This window comes from Genypterus blacodes, unplaced genomic scaffold (genome assembly GCF_046128005.1).
Source record: "Genypterus blacodes isolate CSIRO-AG114 ecotype Tasmania unplaced genomic scaffold, CSIRO-AGI_Gbla_v1 ptg000055l_1, whole genome shotgun sequence".
Classification (NCBI taxonomy): Eukaryota; Metazoa; Chordata; class Actinopteri; order Ophidiiformes; family Ophidiidae; genus Genypterus; species Genypterus blacodes.
Window position 1 is genome coordinate 3,988,856 of NW_027466867.1, and position 16,701 is coordinate 4,005,556.

A 16,701-nucleotide genomic window follows, 5' to 3' on the forward strand; every position below is an offset into this window, starting at 1 on the left:
TTCATCACATCATCTTCACCTGACGCAGAGTGTGAAATCGCTCCGTTACCCCTGGCGATCTTCTTCTTCCGCTCTCCCCCGTCTTCCCCCGAACAACTTTTTTATCACATTTGTGGTCTTCTGTAAAAATGCAGATAGGACAGCAATGCAAATCTTTAAACTGCAGGCATCTGGAAATCTTGCAAAAGTGTGTGCAGAGTTCAGTCAATAGGAGCTGTGTGTATTTAAAATCTTAATCATTTTCTATTTACAGTAATTTAATCTTCTTTGCAGCTGTCTTGGCCCAAATTCCCCGTAGGGATCCGTGAAGTTCATTTTAATCTTCACAGAAACCTTTCTAATAGACCCAAGATAGCTCCTCTGTGCAGCTAACTGATGAAGAAATCAAAGTAATAGCCATCTGTAAGGCCTGCAGAACTTACCTTATGTCGCCAGCTGCAGCTGGGGTAGTAACCGGCGATGGAGGAACATACTGAAATTGACGTAAATGAGGCGTAAATAAAGAATTATACGAGACGCCAATTGCTGCAATATGGGAATGTGCATCAAGCTCTCCATCACTCTGGTTTGTCTTGAGACCACAAATAGTATTACGCCCGCATCCCTGAGCCCGGGAATCATTATCCTCTGCTCGTTTGGTATCATCACTTTGTGCCGCTTGTGGAATTCCGAGAGGGCGATGAGAAGATGAAAGGGAGTAACAGCTTTACCCCTTTAATCTAACGTGATGAATACCCCTACCATGCACACACGCACACACACACACACACACACACACACACGCACGCACGCACGCACACACGCAGGCATGTCATCGGCGAGAGGATTTTTGGTGCGAACTGTTAAACAGGTGCGTGAGGATGTGTGAGCTACAAGGGTCTGTTGCCATGGAGACGAACACACGTGCTGCTCGTGTGCGACCTGTAATGATTATTGCCGTTGTTTGTGAATCATCCAGCGACCGTGAAGGTTTGACAGAACAACAAGCCCCAACACTGTTACCTTAGGCTTTATTTTGTCACAATTGTATGTCAAATATATATACGTCTATATGACATATATTATATGACATATATAATTTCATTTCTTTACAATAGAGAAACAACATAGAGATGACACACTATTTTGGTTTCTAAGTAGAAGCTCCCTTTAAATAGTGGCATTTTTTTCAATACACTTTTTAAATCAAGCTCCCACTGAAATCACGGATTGTTTTCCTGACTGAGTCACATTTATGTCACAATGTGTGTGTGTGTGTGTGTTTGTTTGTCTCTTTTCTTCTTATAATTTCATGTCTTTTACCGGTATCAATATTTTCCCCCGCAGCAGTCCTGTCTGTCTGTTTGTTTGTGTTCGTTCTCAAAAACTATGGCCATCTGTCGTTGGTCCGTATGGTCACACAGATGGTCCCACCTGCTCGCCGTCCAGTGCGACCCACAAAGTTACGCAGTTGCAGGGAAACTGTGTCTTTGAAGCACGACTGAGTTAATCCAATCAGCTCGCAGAGGGTTTGGCACAAGTGTTTCCGAATCCTCTGTTGGATCCCTCGGTAGCCAAGGAACAGTTTGCACCTGCGTACAGGAGGGAAGCCTGACCTTGGCAATGTCCCTGGGCTTCTCTTTGGAATGCTGCCTTCAAACCTCTGCTCCCGCCGCCCGTGTGGAGAACTCTGGGTGAATAACAGACGGCGTTCCCCTCAGACTCCTGCACAGTCACAGCCTCCAGCTCGCTGTGAGACCTAGATATTGTCACAGGGGTGGAGAGACTTTTATGTTTTAACTCTTGAGCGATTTCCACAGAAATTTCAAAGGGTATCTTTGTGGATTTTGGATTCTTGTCCTTCCCAAGCGTAGAGGGGTTCATGGCAGCGGGGGCAACACTCAGCGGGACACCAGGTAGAGAGGGGGAACCACTGATGGATACTGTGGACTTCCTAGCCAACACAGGGTGCCATTTGAGAACTTCTTGGTTGGGGTCTTTACCACCTACATTCACGCCCTCCGGGTCAGAAGCTTGGAGCGATGGGATGATGGGTACAGAGCGAGTGCGCAGGGAGAAAGGAAGAAAGCTCGTTCCTTTATCCAGCCGAGTGCAGGGGACCTCGGTCCATCCCTTCCTGGCTGCGAGCGGAGGGAGTGATGTCTTGCCGAGTAGGACGCCAACTCTTCCGCTGGCTGAGTCGCACCTTCAGGGGAAGAAGAAGCAAAACAAACGCTGCGGTGAGGATGTTAGAGAGGAAGTGGATTATGCTGTGACCTTTTGTCCTCCGCATTCATTTTTGTGGAGGAGTGGAAGTGAGAGAAGAGTATGAAAGGGGGAAGAGGGGGGCTCACCGTCTTCAAATAGTGTTTTATGATTCACTCACACACTAATCCCACAGTTGATCTAGCAACATCATATCTTTCAGGTTCTGTACATTCGTAATCTCTGTGTAATTATTTACAATCCTCGGCATGAGCAGCTTGCATTGTAGCCGTGTGAATGTTTAACTGAAATATCCCTGGTTTCATGACTGCTTAATCAGAGATTTACCGTTTAAGAATCACAGCTGCTCCATTTCTGACCTCGGCCTGTGTTAGCATTCAGGTAAAAAAAAAAATGGAGGAGGATTGTTTACCTGTGCTAATTCTGACCTTTGAGACGTGTGACAGAACACGCACGCACCTTGTTTGACAAGCTAGATAAAAAAAAAAACACTCCGTGACGCGAGATTACACGTGAGCACCGGGGCGTGTTAATGCATCGAGCAATCAAACATCTAAAGCCGAGCCCGGCGTCGATAACAAGCGGGGAAACACCTGCCGCAAAGTGTGGGAGCGACACAACACGGCAAGAAATCCTATCCAGAGTCAAGTGGGTTTGTAAAAATAATGCATCGACTGAGCAGGAGAGGTAATATTGTTAGAGCTTTTGGGGAAAGCCGGTGTTACAGTCAGTCACCAGAGACTGTTTGCAGCATAACCAAGTTTGGATAATTGATTTACTTTCCCCACTCCTCCCTCCGTATTAGAAGCTGGGAGGTAAATCCTACACGTCTAAAAATAACCGCCGCAGCAACTTTGCCTTCAAATCTCTCTTCATCTGTCACTAGTAAATATGTGTTTTGACACTGGATAATGAAAGAAATGAAGATGAAAAACAGCACTCTGTAGGGGATTCAAGATTTGCAAACATGGGAAGACAAGGGCGGGCATTCTCGCCGTGCGCTCGTCCCGTCTCCCCCTGGTCTTCACTCGTTTTGCTCATTTCTCCTACTACTTTGTCTCCGTCTCCATCTTTCCTCGTCTGCGTTCTCCTCTTCCCCTCACTTTATCTCTCTCTCTCTCTCTCGCTCCCCCTACCCGCCTCCTGTCTTCTCATTTTCAGAGACGAGAGGGTGTATCCATGGCAACAGGGGAGAGGTGGGGGCCGGAGCCGGGTAGCCTGGTGTTATATGGATGGTAAGTCGAGAAATAGGTCATTTTAGCCGACCGAAGGCCGGCACAAGCCATTTTACCCTGATGGATCTGGAGAGGAATGATAGAAGACACATCCCAAATTCCTCCTGAATGCTTTAGAAGGTGTGTTAGTTGTAATTGCCAATAGCTGCACATCTCCCCTGCCTGCGTGTGTGTGTTCCTAAAATAATTCTCATCAGCTTTATTAGTCCTTTGCTTGTTTACTTGTCAATCTCTTCAGGTGGAAGACGATCTCGCCGTACAATCCGTTTCACGAGAGCCGCTTAGCACCGTCAGACTCTGTTTCAAAAATGTAAATTATGGAAATAGGTCACACAAAGAGTTAGACTTCTCGCGGCGCATCTCACAAGTCACGGCAAGAGTCAATCAAGCCGGCGTGGCGGGAACATTGCCGGAGAGGCACGAGGGGACGGGGCTGCGCTTTAATGACGGATGCCGCTGACGTCGCTCAAGCTGAACGCGCCGACACAAAACAAGACTTACTAACAAGTCAAACAAGGGCGGCCTTAAAGACTTAAAGAGGCACGACCTGGCATCTGTGAGTCAAAACAACAATACTACTGAGGGAAATAGAACACGGCGAACTGCTGCTCGGCAATTTGAATTAGTCAGTGTGACGCAACAGCAACTTGGACAGACTTTAATTGGGAAAATACCATAACATGTAAAATAGGCACATGGAAGATTTGACCGCAGTGAAAGAAACGTCTGAAAGGCTTCAGCAGGAGAAGTAAAGGGGCAGAAAGGATATAGATCAGTCTGTGATAAAGTGTTCAATTATTAACACTGATGATTGATTTCACGTGTTACATTATTGATGAGTTCAAGTGTGAGCAGTTTGTTATTGCAGTATCTCATCTCAGTTGATAATTACTCTATAATCTGTTGGGCCTTTTCATAAGATAATTATGAATTAAAGTATATAAAATCCATCCGTCCATTCTGGTTGTGAGACAGAGAGACAGTGAGACGGACAAAGTTTGGAAATGATCCTCTAGAAACAGTTGCAGTGGACTAAAATGTAGACGTCTTATTTATAAAGTGAGACGTTTTGTCTGCTGCGGTGAACAGACGCAAAACAATTCATAACTTTGTCTCTGCGATTGCTTCCCTCCCCTCTGTTGCCGAGGACATCGGACAGACGCTCGTCTTTGATATGTGACTTTTTTCTGAAGACGCGCCAGCCAAGGATCACCGCCGTGTAAGTTCTTAAGCCGCGCAAGTTATTTTCAGCATACTGACGGCCAACTGGCAAGCGCCGGCTGTGCCAGAAGTCCTCCCCGCCTGTAATGCTTCCTGAAACACGGCCAGTCAATGTACTCGTACTTTGCTCGCCGTAGCCGTGGAAAATAGGCCGTCCCCGCTTGACATGGGGATGAGCACGGCGGAGAGTTTAACATATAAAAATTGCCTGAAATTAATCCCTTGCAATTTACAAGATTGTGTCCCAGAATGCTGAAATCCATTCATATGCCTCAATTTGTACATGACACAAAATTAAATGACTTCTTTGACGTGCGGACCATGAAGCTTTTACTGTACTTAATGATTTGGTATCAGAACCTAACCGTTTCAGGCATCCTGGTATCCATGACAACGCATGCATGGTTTGATTTAATTGGCTTTCTCTCATTTGTAACTTAGACTCTCAAACTAGGGACTACTCTCTCCCTTCTCTTGCAGGTTTGTCTGAGCAGTGAAATGTGTTCCCTTGTATTAATGCTGGAGGTGAGCACGGCGGATCTCATTTATTTCTCTGGATCAGATTCTTTAAGCCTCATTCCAGGAATTGAACTGAGGGAGTTTCAATCACAAACCAATTTCTCCAAAAAATCATCCGTCTGCCACTCTCACTCTCACTTAATCCCACTTCATCAGAATGTTCTACTCGTCCAAACAACCTCCGCTAACGTTCATCACATTTACAGAACAGTTTGGTTCAAGTCTCAGCACTTAATGTGATCGCAATATTGAACAGACTTCAGTTCAAGCAGCATCACTTTTTGATTGACGCTGGAGGCAAACTAATTGAGATCTTGAGAAGTGTCACCTTCTTATTGGCTCCGCGTCGGTCGGTTCATCCTCTTGCAGGTGTTTGTAGACGTGGCCTCTGGAGCCGTCCAGGAGATTGGTCGACAATTTGTGTTTCCCTCTGGAGATGGGCGGAGTCCTGAAATTGGTCTCCTTCCGTTGTTGGGCGGGACTGAGGGACAGGGAACTGCTCCTGTACAAACATGGAGACATTGTCATAAAAGAAGCATGGAAATGGACGATTTGAAGTAATTTCTCATCCAAACCGTGCTCACGTCACAGCTGTGTATAATCTTGACTTCATTACAAGTTGTGGCTGCTTATGCATTGAGGATATCGTACGCATCAACAGCTAAATAATCCTCTCATGCAGATTTGGTACCCACTCATATTTGCAATGCAATTACTTGATTATTTCAACACTGGCAACCCAAACAATCAATCTGCTTCTTCTTCTGGTATGTATACATAAACATATACATGATTGCCAACATCAGAACTGTACACAAATCAGTAACAACCTTATTGTTCCCTCATTCGTGAGTTTGGCACTTGATTAACTTGGAATTGAATAAGGCGACCACGCGTTTGCATGTAGGAGTGGAGCAAAGGTTCAATAATGATTAAGGTGGTCAGGGTGTCACTGTGCTGATTAGATTATATTAAGATGTGTGTATGCTGTATTGTTAGTGAAGTACGTGTCGATGTTTGTTGACGTGTGTGTGTATATGTGTGTTAAGTCTAAACTGATAGAGTAATATAATATAGGTAACATTTATGAAGTGATAAGATGTTGAACGGACAACTTTTATTGATATTGGTGCGTTTTGCTGGGATTGTTGCTGACCTCTGACCTTCTGTAAAATCCATATGTGCTTCACTTGTTCCATCAAAAGCCCAAGATGACCTCACCCTAACATTATGGTAATATTTAAAGGCCACATCATGGGCTCCACTGACAGCAGCGTTGATTTTTTGCAGTTTTTTATGAGGCATCTCTCCTGATAGGTCACCAAGAGGTCCAGACTGTCGGGTCAACAGCTGAAAGCATCTCAGCCGTCATCCATCACGGTCTCATTCTCTCCCTCCTGCCCTGCTCTAAAAGCAAACTGAGCAGATGATTGACTGTCAGCTGCCTTCCGCGAAGCACCGGCGTGACACAATGGTGAAGGCACTAAAGTAAATAAAAGGCCAGGGAGAGTTGCCATCAGCCCCTGCAGCCGTATCACCGAGTTTTTGGAGGAAACTCTCCTCTGTGACACAGAGTGAGTCCACAAAATGTGGAAAGTTAATAGAAGTCATTTGCTCTTTTAACTCTCTTTGATTTTTTAACCAAAGCCAAAGAGAGCAAATCAAAATAAAGCAGAAATGTCACATACACAGACTTGCCACACATTCCGAGTCCTATTCAGCCTTTGGGCCGTAAGCATATCTGTGATGATTTGTTGGCAGAAAGCTGAAAGCACTTCAAATTGAAAACTGAAGGGTGTGAAGATGTGCTGCCTTCAACATGTTATTGACCTGATTGATATGTTTCCCATGCAGCAGTTTGATGCGGTCTGGACAATCAAAGGTGCGGTTTACACTCAGACTCAGCCCCTCGCTGGCTTCAAGATCAATCATCGACTCAACACCACAAACAAACCACTATCGAGTTTGTTTGCGATGGGACTGGGAGCTTGGGGTCAAAGGGGTCCGGGTATGGATGCTTTGGTCGCCGTCCAAGCTGCGATTGCTGTGTTGGGACATGCCCAGATGAATTGCACCAAAGGGGGGCAAAGTGCATGGAACAAACACCCTCAGATCCAGCAAAGGCAAGGTATTTTGGTGGCAATTGAGCTGCTTGAGTGATTTGCTAAACCCCCAAGTGTAAGAGGTGAGAACAAACTTTGGCAACAGAAAGGGTTTCCTGTAAGGGCGTGTAGCTAAATGTCATTAAAACATTAACCCAAAGCTAAAGAGCTCAGTTAGGGCACATCGATCAATACCAACAGCCCTGTGTTTTCCTGAGAAATCTGCTGAGAATGAACTTTAAAAACCACCTTAAAATCCACATCTTGCACAGTTTAGTGGTCGTGCCTTTTTAGCAATTTTCATTTTTTATCTCACAGATTACTGGATGCAAAAAAATGGTGTGGACCACTTACCATGTTACTGCCAACAGACCTGTTTATTTTCCAGTCCCTACATGCGGACCATATGGCAGCGCTATTAAATTTCTCACTTGGCTGCCTCTTATTTCTGGATCTGGGCTGAGCAGAAATTGTGAAATAGGGCTTGAAGTAAGAGGATGTCACATTTTCACCTGAAGCGTTTCCCCTTAGACAGAGCTCTGCAGAGAACAGGAGGGGCTGCTGCTGAAGGGCCCGGTGCCACCGCCACGTCCTTAACCGAGGATCCGTGAGGACCCGAGCTCTGTGGAGAAGCGAGAGAGAGACGTGTAAATGGAACAAATCTCACATGCAGGTGGCCAAAATCACTGCGGGATGAAAAGTTGAAAAGATACAGAGCACGACGCTTCCTATTGCGCAATCTCCTCTTGTACATCTGCAGACGTGTCTCATGCATAATGCTGCGGTTGCACTGTGTGTATTAGCGGCAGAAGCAGTCCCCTCCCTCCCCAGTGAGGTTGCAGATGCCCCCCCACAGTCATTAGTTGGTCATAGTGCCTTTAATTACACTTTACCCTAAAACTGCAGATTAGCAGAGACCGGCATGTGAATAAACTCCACTCTGGCCCTCACAGCACTTCTGCTTCGCTCGGGAATTAATCCAGCACAAGATTACATTAATGTCCTCCTGAAGAATCACTGCACCCCCCCATCCCAACTCCCCCTGCCCCGCCCACCCTCAACTAGCTTCTTCTCTGTTATCGGAATTAACACCATTATCTTACAGCAGGGCGCAAAGAGAGACAGCGACCGTGAATATCTATTAAAAAACTCCTGCGAAGTACCTCACAAGCGTTATTCCGGTCCTGGCCGCTCCCTATGCTCTAACCCCCCCCCCCTTGCCCCCACCGTCTGATTGTACATCATTAAAGCAATTGGAAGCGACTTAGAGCTGGTTCGGTGTTCTCATGCCTGATAAGTCTCTTTCTTTCTGATTCCCCAACTCCCAGAGGGAGCTGTTACTGCTGTTCGCCATTTGTGCGAGAAAATAGGATCATTTTGGCCACCCTCTCATATACCCTGCGGGTAGAGAGCAGCTCGCTCTCTGGCTTAGACGTGAATCAAGAGGGATTTATTTCAAAGAGCAGGGAAAAGCAAGCAAAGTTTGTGTGGCGGAATAACAGAAACATTTGCCTCTATATTCAGTCTGAAGCATATAACAGGGAGAGGAAGGGGCATGAGCATTTAGGACAGCAGGTCCTGGATTCAATCCAAGGTCCTCGACTCTGCACAGTGGGATGCTGGACCGTTCGTCAAGGACATTACACCCACACACACACTACAAGGTTACATTTCACCGCATTTTACACACAAAGCTGAACTGAGATGTATATTTATATAGGAATAATTGGAACTGCGACAATGAAGGTAGCGCCTTCGTGAATCCACTGTCACAGCCATCAGGAGTCCCAACGTGGGATCGCTTAAACTGGCAACGCGCTCAATCCCTCATAAACGGCAATCAAACAAGCAGTTATCGTTGGGCCCAGCCGACTCACCTGATCAATATTTGATCCCAAACCAAAACGCTGGTACCAGAATTTCAACCAAAGAAGTAGACACACACACACACACACACACACACAGGCCTATTTATCAAATGCCACTGCAGCACCTCCTTGTATACGTGTGTGTGTGTGTGTGTGTGTGTGCCCGGTGGCGACTGAATCATCCCTGAACCCAAGTAATACTGCGACTAAAGAAGGCAGAAGAGCTTTGGCTTAGCACAGCAGCCCTAAAAACTCACTTCCACTCTGGTGTACCTCACTCTGGTCTCTGTCTCGTCTCAAGTCCCTATTATGCACCAAAATGACATCCAAACTGGAACACAACACACTCTGAAGTCCTTTAGTCTGACTTTTTTTTTTTGCTCTGATATCATCTCCTTGCTGCGACTGCTCCAAATAGACTGTTTGCTTCCTGGTAAAGGGCCGATGGGCAGATATTGAGCCAATGGCGAGATGTCCGTCTACACAGAAAGTTCTACTCTAATGTCTAGACTACTTTGCCACTACTACCTCCGCTCCAGTTCTCCTTTATATCGTCCGTTTCAGTTGGAGGAAGGAGCTCCTGTGTGTTGTTGCTGTTTGTTGATCTTTTATTTGAGATTTACAAACCTCTGCAAAGGTTCGAGGCTGAATTTTCTGGCTGTTAAACATCAATTTCTCTAGATAATACTGTGAAGGCATATGTGTGTTGTAGTGTATTCACAGTCCAGGATCAGAATGTCAGATGTAATATATACACGTACAGAAATATGTATGAATAACATGAATGCAGCGTTTTGTCAGCATGTGCCAGGGCAGGTGTACCGAGCGGCAAAGAGCACAGAAATAACAACCCAGAGCTGTAAAAAAAAGTACAGAAAGTATCTGTGAGATGAGTGCAAGGCGTCCAGGTGCCTGATTTCAGTTGCGAAGGCGTACGGCTACCCAGGCGCGAATCATTAAGCTCTCTTTCCCGATTCCTCATCGTCGTCGTCGTCGTCGTTCTAACCTGCTCTTGAACCTGCAGGACTAAAACACCTACACATCCTTTCCATAGTTTCATCGTTGTTCTGAAGGGAGTGGGCGGACAGAAGCGGTGTTTTGTCAAATCATTGGAAAACAGCTTCAGACTGTCACTCTGTCTTTGGTCCCTTCAGCCCATGGCCCCCCTGGGTGCTCATAGCTGGTGATCTTCCACAGCCCACTTTAAGCTTTCTTCACTCTGATCTATTACAGCTTGTGCTCCTGCCTGCCTTCCCCCCCTTTGTCCTCTATGAACGCTGAATACAGACTGTCAGGAGGCGCTGCAACCGCGGGTGGGTGTCCATTTAGGCTGTCTTTTTGTCCAAATAGGGGACAAAATCTAAGCGCTAAAGATTTGGAGACACTCACACAATGTCATGTCCTGTGAGTGGAGTGTGTATATAAGAGACTTTTTGTTCACGGTGAAGTTTATTGTCCAGTTAGTTTGTCTTATTTCATCAGGAGTTTGAGTTTGAATCCTATTGTTGACAATGAGCAACAATTCCTCAATTAAATCCCTTTGTTTTGCTTGTTCAGTGTCTTTCTAACTTCTATCTTTGTGCTTGCTGTGACTTTTTTCATCAATAATTCTTTGACATTCCGCATTAAATGCATTTCACCATTCAGAGCTTCCTGTTTTACAAAGATGCACTTGCGTGTTCCCATATTTGACGCCACATGTGAGTGAGCCTCTGTAGGAGACGGTGCAGGACATCTTGTCTGCTCTGCAGTATTGCTGTGCCCGTTTCCAAGGTGAATTCAGTGGAATTTCCAATCTGCAATGGTGTCACAGAAAATCTGTCCCTGTGAGCAAGAGCATGACTTTGCCTTTTTTTTTTAACAAAACGTGATGCATTCATTCCCAACCGAGAGCTTGTGTTGAGATAAGATCACACAATTTCATCCAGTGGAGAGATGACCGAGGCATTCATCATCCTGGGGCGTATTAAAGCAAAGAACAGAACAAATACAGCTGCTGATGAGTTAGGACTGTTAAATAAATCAATTATGGGCTCATTTACCTTTTGGTGCTGGATGCTGTAGTGAGGCTTGGGAGCAGATTTGGACATGAGGCCGGAGGCATTGACACTGCAGTCCCTCAGGCTGCGGCTGTCAAAGTGGGCTCGGAGTTTCTCCCTATGCCGCCTGTGAGTCAGACAGGAAGAGAGGCAGACAGGCGCACATGGAGTAACAAGATTAAAAAATAAAGGCTGGATTAAATGTTAAATAGAACATTTGCATGAGACGGCACCAGGCTGATCACAACAAGGAGGAGCTAAGAATCTACAAAGAGACGATGACTGCACTGCTAGAGTTGGGTACTTCATTGGTACAAGTGAAACATGGGAGTCCTGTGTGAGGCCAAAGTGACATCATGAGCAGCAGTCAATGGACAAGCCACATTTGTACTCATTTGCAGGGTGGCTGTCACTGGAAGTCTGGATGTCTGGAGGAGGAGAGCACAGGAAGCGGCTGCAAAAATAGCGATGTGTGAGTTTCACTAGTGGAAACTTAATCAAGGCAATGTGCTGTGAAATGTGTGTTTACATGCCCCGGCCATAATAATCTGGGAAAAAAAGAAGCGAGTAAGAGAGAAAAATATGTTCCAAAAATACCAGATTTCTTCAGTAAAGTCGTTCAGTTAAGAAGAAAAAAAGAAAACATTCAGCATACTTGCACTCTTTTTTACATGATAGATGTTTTTATGTTGACGGCTCAACCCATTGATCCAAAAAACAAACAAAAAGTGAGAAATAGTAATACTCACATGCATTTAGTCATATTTAATTATGAAATATGAAGTGTAACATTAAACTTTGATCAGATTAAAAATGTAATTGATGAATGAAATGAAATCTTAATTCGGTGCTTAAATGCCTTTTTTTTGATACTACATCACTAAACTCTCTCTGCCTCTTTCATAAGCATAATGAAGCTAAATAGAAAGTCATGTGTTTAACTATATAATACCCTACTATAATATTATACAAGACTAATTACTGACCTCCGCTGTTCAGTCCCTTTGGAGTGAGATAATCCAGAACTGATCACTTCTACTCTGACTCGTACTCGTATATCCTGTTTGATTACTGATTTCCACACACACACACACTCTCACCAACAGGCATTGATTTGAATTTCATTGTGCGTTGGGTCTTTAAAAGCATTAAGAAGCGGCTTTCTCCCTCATCTATATAATCACCGCTGGATATTGAAAATGCAACTTATCTTTGTGTCCGGCACTGAATACAGATGTCACCAATTAATACGAAGATTACTCCTCTTGCTCAAATCCCTTGGACAATCCGGCTTTTGCAGGATTTAAGCCTCGCGCTGACCCTTTACTTCCTGTTTCCCTATATATTCTATATCCCAGTTGCTTGTGATTGATGATTGCTTGTGCGCTATCTCTTTTGTGTTGCTCCCAGTTCCCTATAATCCACTCACCGCACACACACCACACACACACACACACACACACACACACACACACACACACACACACACACACACACACACACACACACACACACACACACACACACACACACACACACACTTGAAGCTCTAATGTGATCGCGGGTCCTTGTCTCATCTGTATTTGTGAACTGGTGTGAAGCACTTTGCAACACACCTGTCTGTTGAAATCACTTTACAAATAAATATTACATGAATATCTGTCCCAAATGCATCCGACACCATTTGGACGTGATGCCTTGCTAAAACATCCTCCAGCTGACTCATACTTAGGGTTTCAGCGGGCCGCCTGCCACCGGAGTGAAGTGCTCTTTCTACATAGCCGCCGGGCACGTTCCACTAATGTGGCGCAAGGTGGCATCACTCACTTGTTGCGACGATAGAGAGCCATGCACGCCACTCCGAGGAGACAGATCCCCGAGGCGATGCTGAAGATGGACAGCACCTGCCTCTGATAGGTGTCACCGCTCTCTGTGGAAGGAGAGGGAGAGAGAGAGAGAGAGAGAGAAAGAGAGAGAGGACAGCTCAGGTCAACGAATCTCACACTCACACACACATAAAAGGACGCTGGCGGGCGTGAGTGAAGCGTAATGTATCGTTCAATTAACATACAACACACACACGCGCGCGCGCACACAGACACAAACACACACTCTGCAGTCTCCATTTGCATAAAGGGAGCGATGCCTCTGTCAGTAAATGCCAGAGTTTGAGCACAGAGTGGGGACGTGGCAAACACAGGCAGGGCTCGGCCACATGCGCCAACTCAAGTGTGAGAATCCTTTCGTTCAGACAAAAGCTGCCAGCCGATGCCAACTGACCGTCTGCACTGCAGAGGCGACACTGTATGTGTGTGTGTGTGTGTGTGCTTGCGGTATGTGTGTGGGCATTCAAAGGCGACAAAACGAAGGCTTCTGCTGCCTGACGAGGAAGCAGAAGGCAGCAGAAGCTTAAGGTCACAAGCAGTTTGGGGCAGGAAACATTTGATCCCCCCGGCTGATCTCTGTATTTGATCCTCGGCATTACGCAGCACAGTGTGGGACCTGCGGGTCGTCCGTGGCGAGACACACACCCACAACAATGCAATTAGCGTCCAATCTGTCCGCCTACTGCAACAATGCAATTCAAGCGGAACTCAAGGACATTCCTAAGCAAGTTTTTGTCATTTAGACGACGTATTGAATTCTTTTGATTCTGTCACATGATCCTTCCCTTTATGTCTCATTTGAAATGTCTTGCATCATAAATTCAAATTGGACCAGAGAGATGTGACCACCAGCTCGGAAAATATCTGTTTAAGAACTTGTCAGGTAGAGAAATTTCAACGACGATCTAAAGAAAATATTAATGAAGGTTTTACATGCATATTTGATCAGTGTGTACTTTTACATTCCCCAGCGTTCTTACTTGCATGTCGGCACACAATGTTATTAAGAATTAAGGAAAAGAAAGAAAAGGCGGGTGGATCTGGCTTATTACCAGGAGGGACACGCTCGTCACGCTTGATGCACAACAGCATAAACACGCCGAGACAGGAAGCTTGGGACCAACGTCGATCCACCGACAACAACATGGAAAACCTCTCCATGTTTCTAAAACTATCACCAAATCAAATACGATACATTCCTGCCGCGTCTTATCTCAAATGCACCAATAATAGAGAGTCGGTGACTTTCGGGGACTCATTTTCTCTCTTCTTCTGGAACCTTCTCAGTCTGCTTGGTCCTTTGTTTCCTCTTTCCCTCCGCAATCCATTACAGTGCTGCATCCGCACATCCAAGGGGTTACAACAACAGCAAAGCAGCTCAGAGTGGCAGTAAACCCTTTCCTTTTTTGTTGATATATTAGAATGCTTGTGGCAGAGATAACAGAGATAAAGATAACATCTGAACACATTCTGGAGTCTCAATATGTGGCTATACACACCGGGTCCAAAGTGCTCACTCAGCTGCTTGGAAAAGGAAGGCAGGGTGACTTTGAATCAAAAACACAGGCACTTTTGAAGAAATGCTGCGGTGGCCAACTGTGACACATTACAGCACAAATAATAACAAAAGCACTGCGACGACTCGGCTCGTAATTCAGAATACTGTAACACATATAAGTGCTGCAATATTTAGACATTTTCTTCTGTCTTGGTAACAGCCGGCTGTCCTGCTTATCCGATTTGCCACGTTGTGCTTTTTTTCCGGAGCTCACTACATCTTAAGACTCTGGCATTACATCGCCACAGACCACAAGTTCCTGACTCGCGGGTTCCTGACCCGCCCTGCGATGTGTCAGGAACACAGACTGCTGCCGACATCAGCAAGCTGCCCTGTGAACACGACAGGCCGACTCCATTCCTCCCCGGTTGTCATTGTTAGAGACAGATTTAAGGCTGCAGGACACAGGCAGGACGTTGGGGGCGAGAAGACTTCCTGTGAGGCTCAAAGGCAAACATTGTGTCTTTCTACTCCTGCTACCTCTCGCTGACTGTCATCCATCCAATTATCATAGGATTGTTGTGTCATCGGTGAGCTGCCAGCAACACATTCAGAGCTTTCATTGTCAACAAAACACTAGCAGACGCAGGAAAGATTGCAAGGACTCCAAAACGGATCAAAACCTTGACAATAAATCTCCCCGGAGGTTTAGCGGTCACGATCCGGAACTCTGCAGAGCCGCACGATTTCGGAATAAGGACTCAAAAGCCAGGGAGGAGCAAGAGTCAATCACTCTGTGCACCTTACATACAAGGAGTGGCACCAAATGAACGCCACTTCCTGCTGTTTCTTTGTCATTTCATCTCATGTCGTCTGAAGTCTAGCCTCGCTCGCGTGCTTGTGCGTCTCTTACCCTTCGTCACGCTTACACAAATCTTGACAGTTGCATCTTTACATACATGCAGAATCTCTCCTCTCGCTGTCAAACCCTGCCGGGCTTTACGTTCAGACTGAAACGAGCCCGCCGCACCTTTTTCCTCGGATGGGTGGAGACGTGAACGTAGCTGTGGATGTCTACACCGCATAGATGAATGTCCCTCGGAAGCCGAACAGACCAGAACCGCCACATGTCAACACGGTGACGGCGTGACATATACATGAGGACGCCGCCCCCCTCGCCCAGACGGAATACCTCAATTGTGACGACCGTATGGACAAACAAACAAACGCATCAGCCAGACTGGAGATTCATAGAAGAGACGGATAACGATGTCACACACCGGATGTGCTGTACACGGCGACAACCCGTAGACTGAGGCACAGGCCGGAACGCCATTGGCAAGCGATGTACTCACGGCGGCATCCAAAATATCAGTATTTCTGTCTGCTAAGCGATCAATCGATCAATCTCCGTTCTCATTCTCTCTAACATATCCACCCACCTGCAGTGGCATCCCAACTAATTTATTTCCGAGATTAAAATCAGTGAAGTGGAGCGAGTTGTTCGCTCTCTTTCAGGGCGTCTTCACTTCCCTCGCCGTTTCCTCCAGCGAGAGTGTGACACGGAGACAATGGATGAAGCCGTGTTTAATGGAAAACTTTGCAGCGACCGGGAAGCCAAGGAAAAATGGGAAAACGGGGGGGAAAAACAGCTCGAGTGTGGAAACGTTCAGAGAATGATCGCAGGGTTATCAGAGATCTTTCCAAAGTTTTCTTAATTAAATGAGGTAATTTTATTGGAATGTAAGAGGGAAATTGTGTTTCTGCTCTAATTGCACCGTATTCCAGCGGTTAATTCTGCTGTGTGTTTGTAAAAGCTTTCAGTAAAGCCCAATCGAGCATAAATCACGAGGGGAGTTTGCTTTGTAGATTGGATCGGTGCACTGAGTGAAAACAACGCCGCACTCTGCTGCCGGAGCGGATTTATAGATAAGAGTGAGGCGATCCACGTCGTACATGAGTCGGACAGGCAGACACACTGCAGCGATGCGTCTTCATTGCTCTACCTTCATTACATCATTCCTCCCTAACAGCACTGTTCTTCATGCAGACGGAATACACCTAATTCACCGCCACGGTGTTTCCATGGCGACTGGCCCACATTAATTTTCCAAGGTGAGCAGCCTTG

The 16,701-nt window shown here is 45.8% G+C and overlaps 1 protein-coding gene across 1 annotated transcript in view; it reads right to left on the reverse strand.

Annotated features, from left to right (window-relative positions):
* Positions 1-1,209: 1,209 nt before the first annotated feature.
* The window catches only part of nrg3b (neuregulin 3b), a 115,908-nt gene continuing 100,416 nt past the window's right edge, over positions 1,210-16,701 (reverse strand). Inside the window, exons 5-9 of the mRNA XM_076152158.1 lie at positions 13,017-13,119; positions 11,193-11,316; positions 7,795-7,904; positions 5,509-5,682; positions 1,210-2,185 (exon numbers count right to left, since the gene is read on the reverse strand). Coding sequence (XP_076008273.1) covers positions 1,495-2,185; positions 5,509-5,682; positions 7,795-7,904; positions 11,193-11,316; positions 13,017-13,119 — 1,202 coding nt within the window. The 3' untranslated portion in view covers positions 1,210-1,494. The remainder of the gene's footprint in view (positions 2,186-5,508; positions 5,683-7,794; positions 7,905-11,192; positions 11,317-13,016; positions 13,120-16,701) is intronic.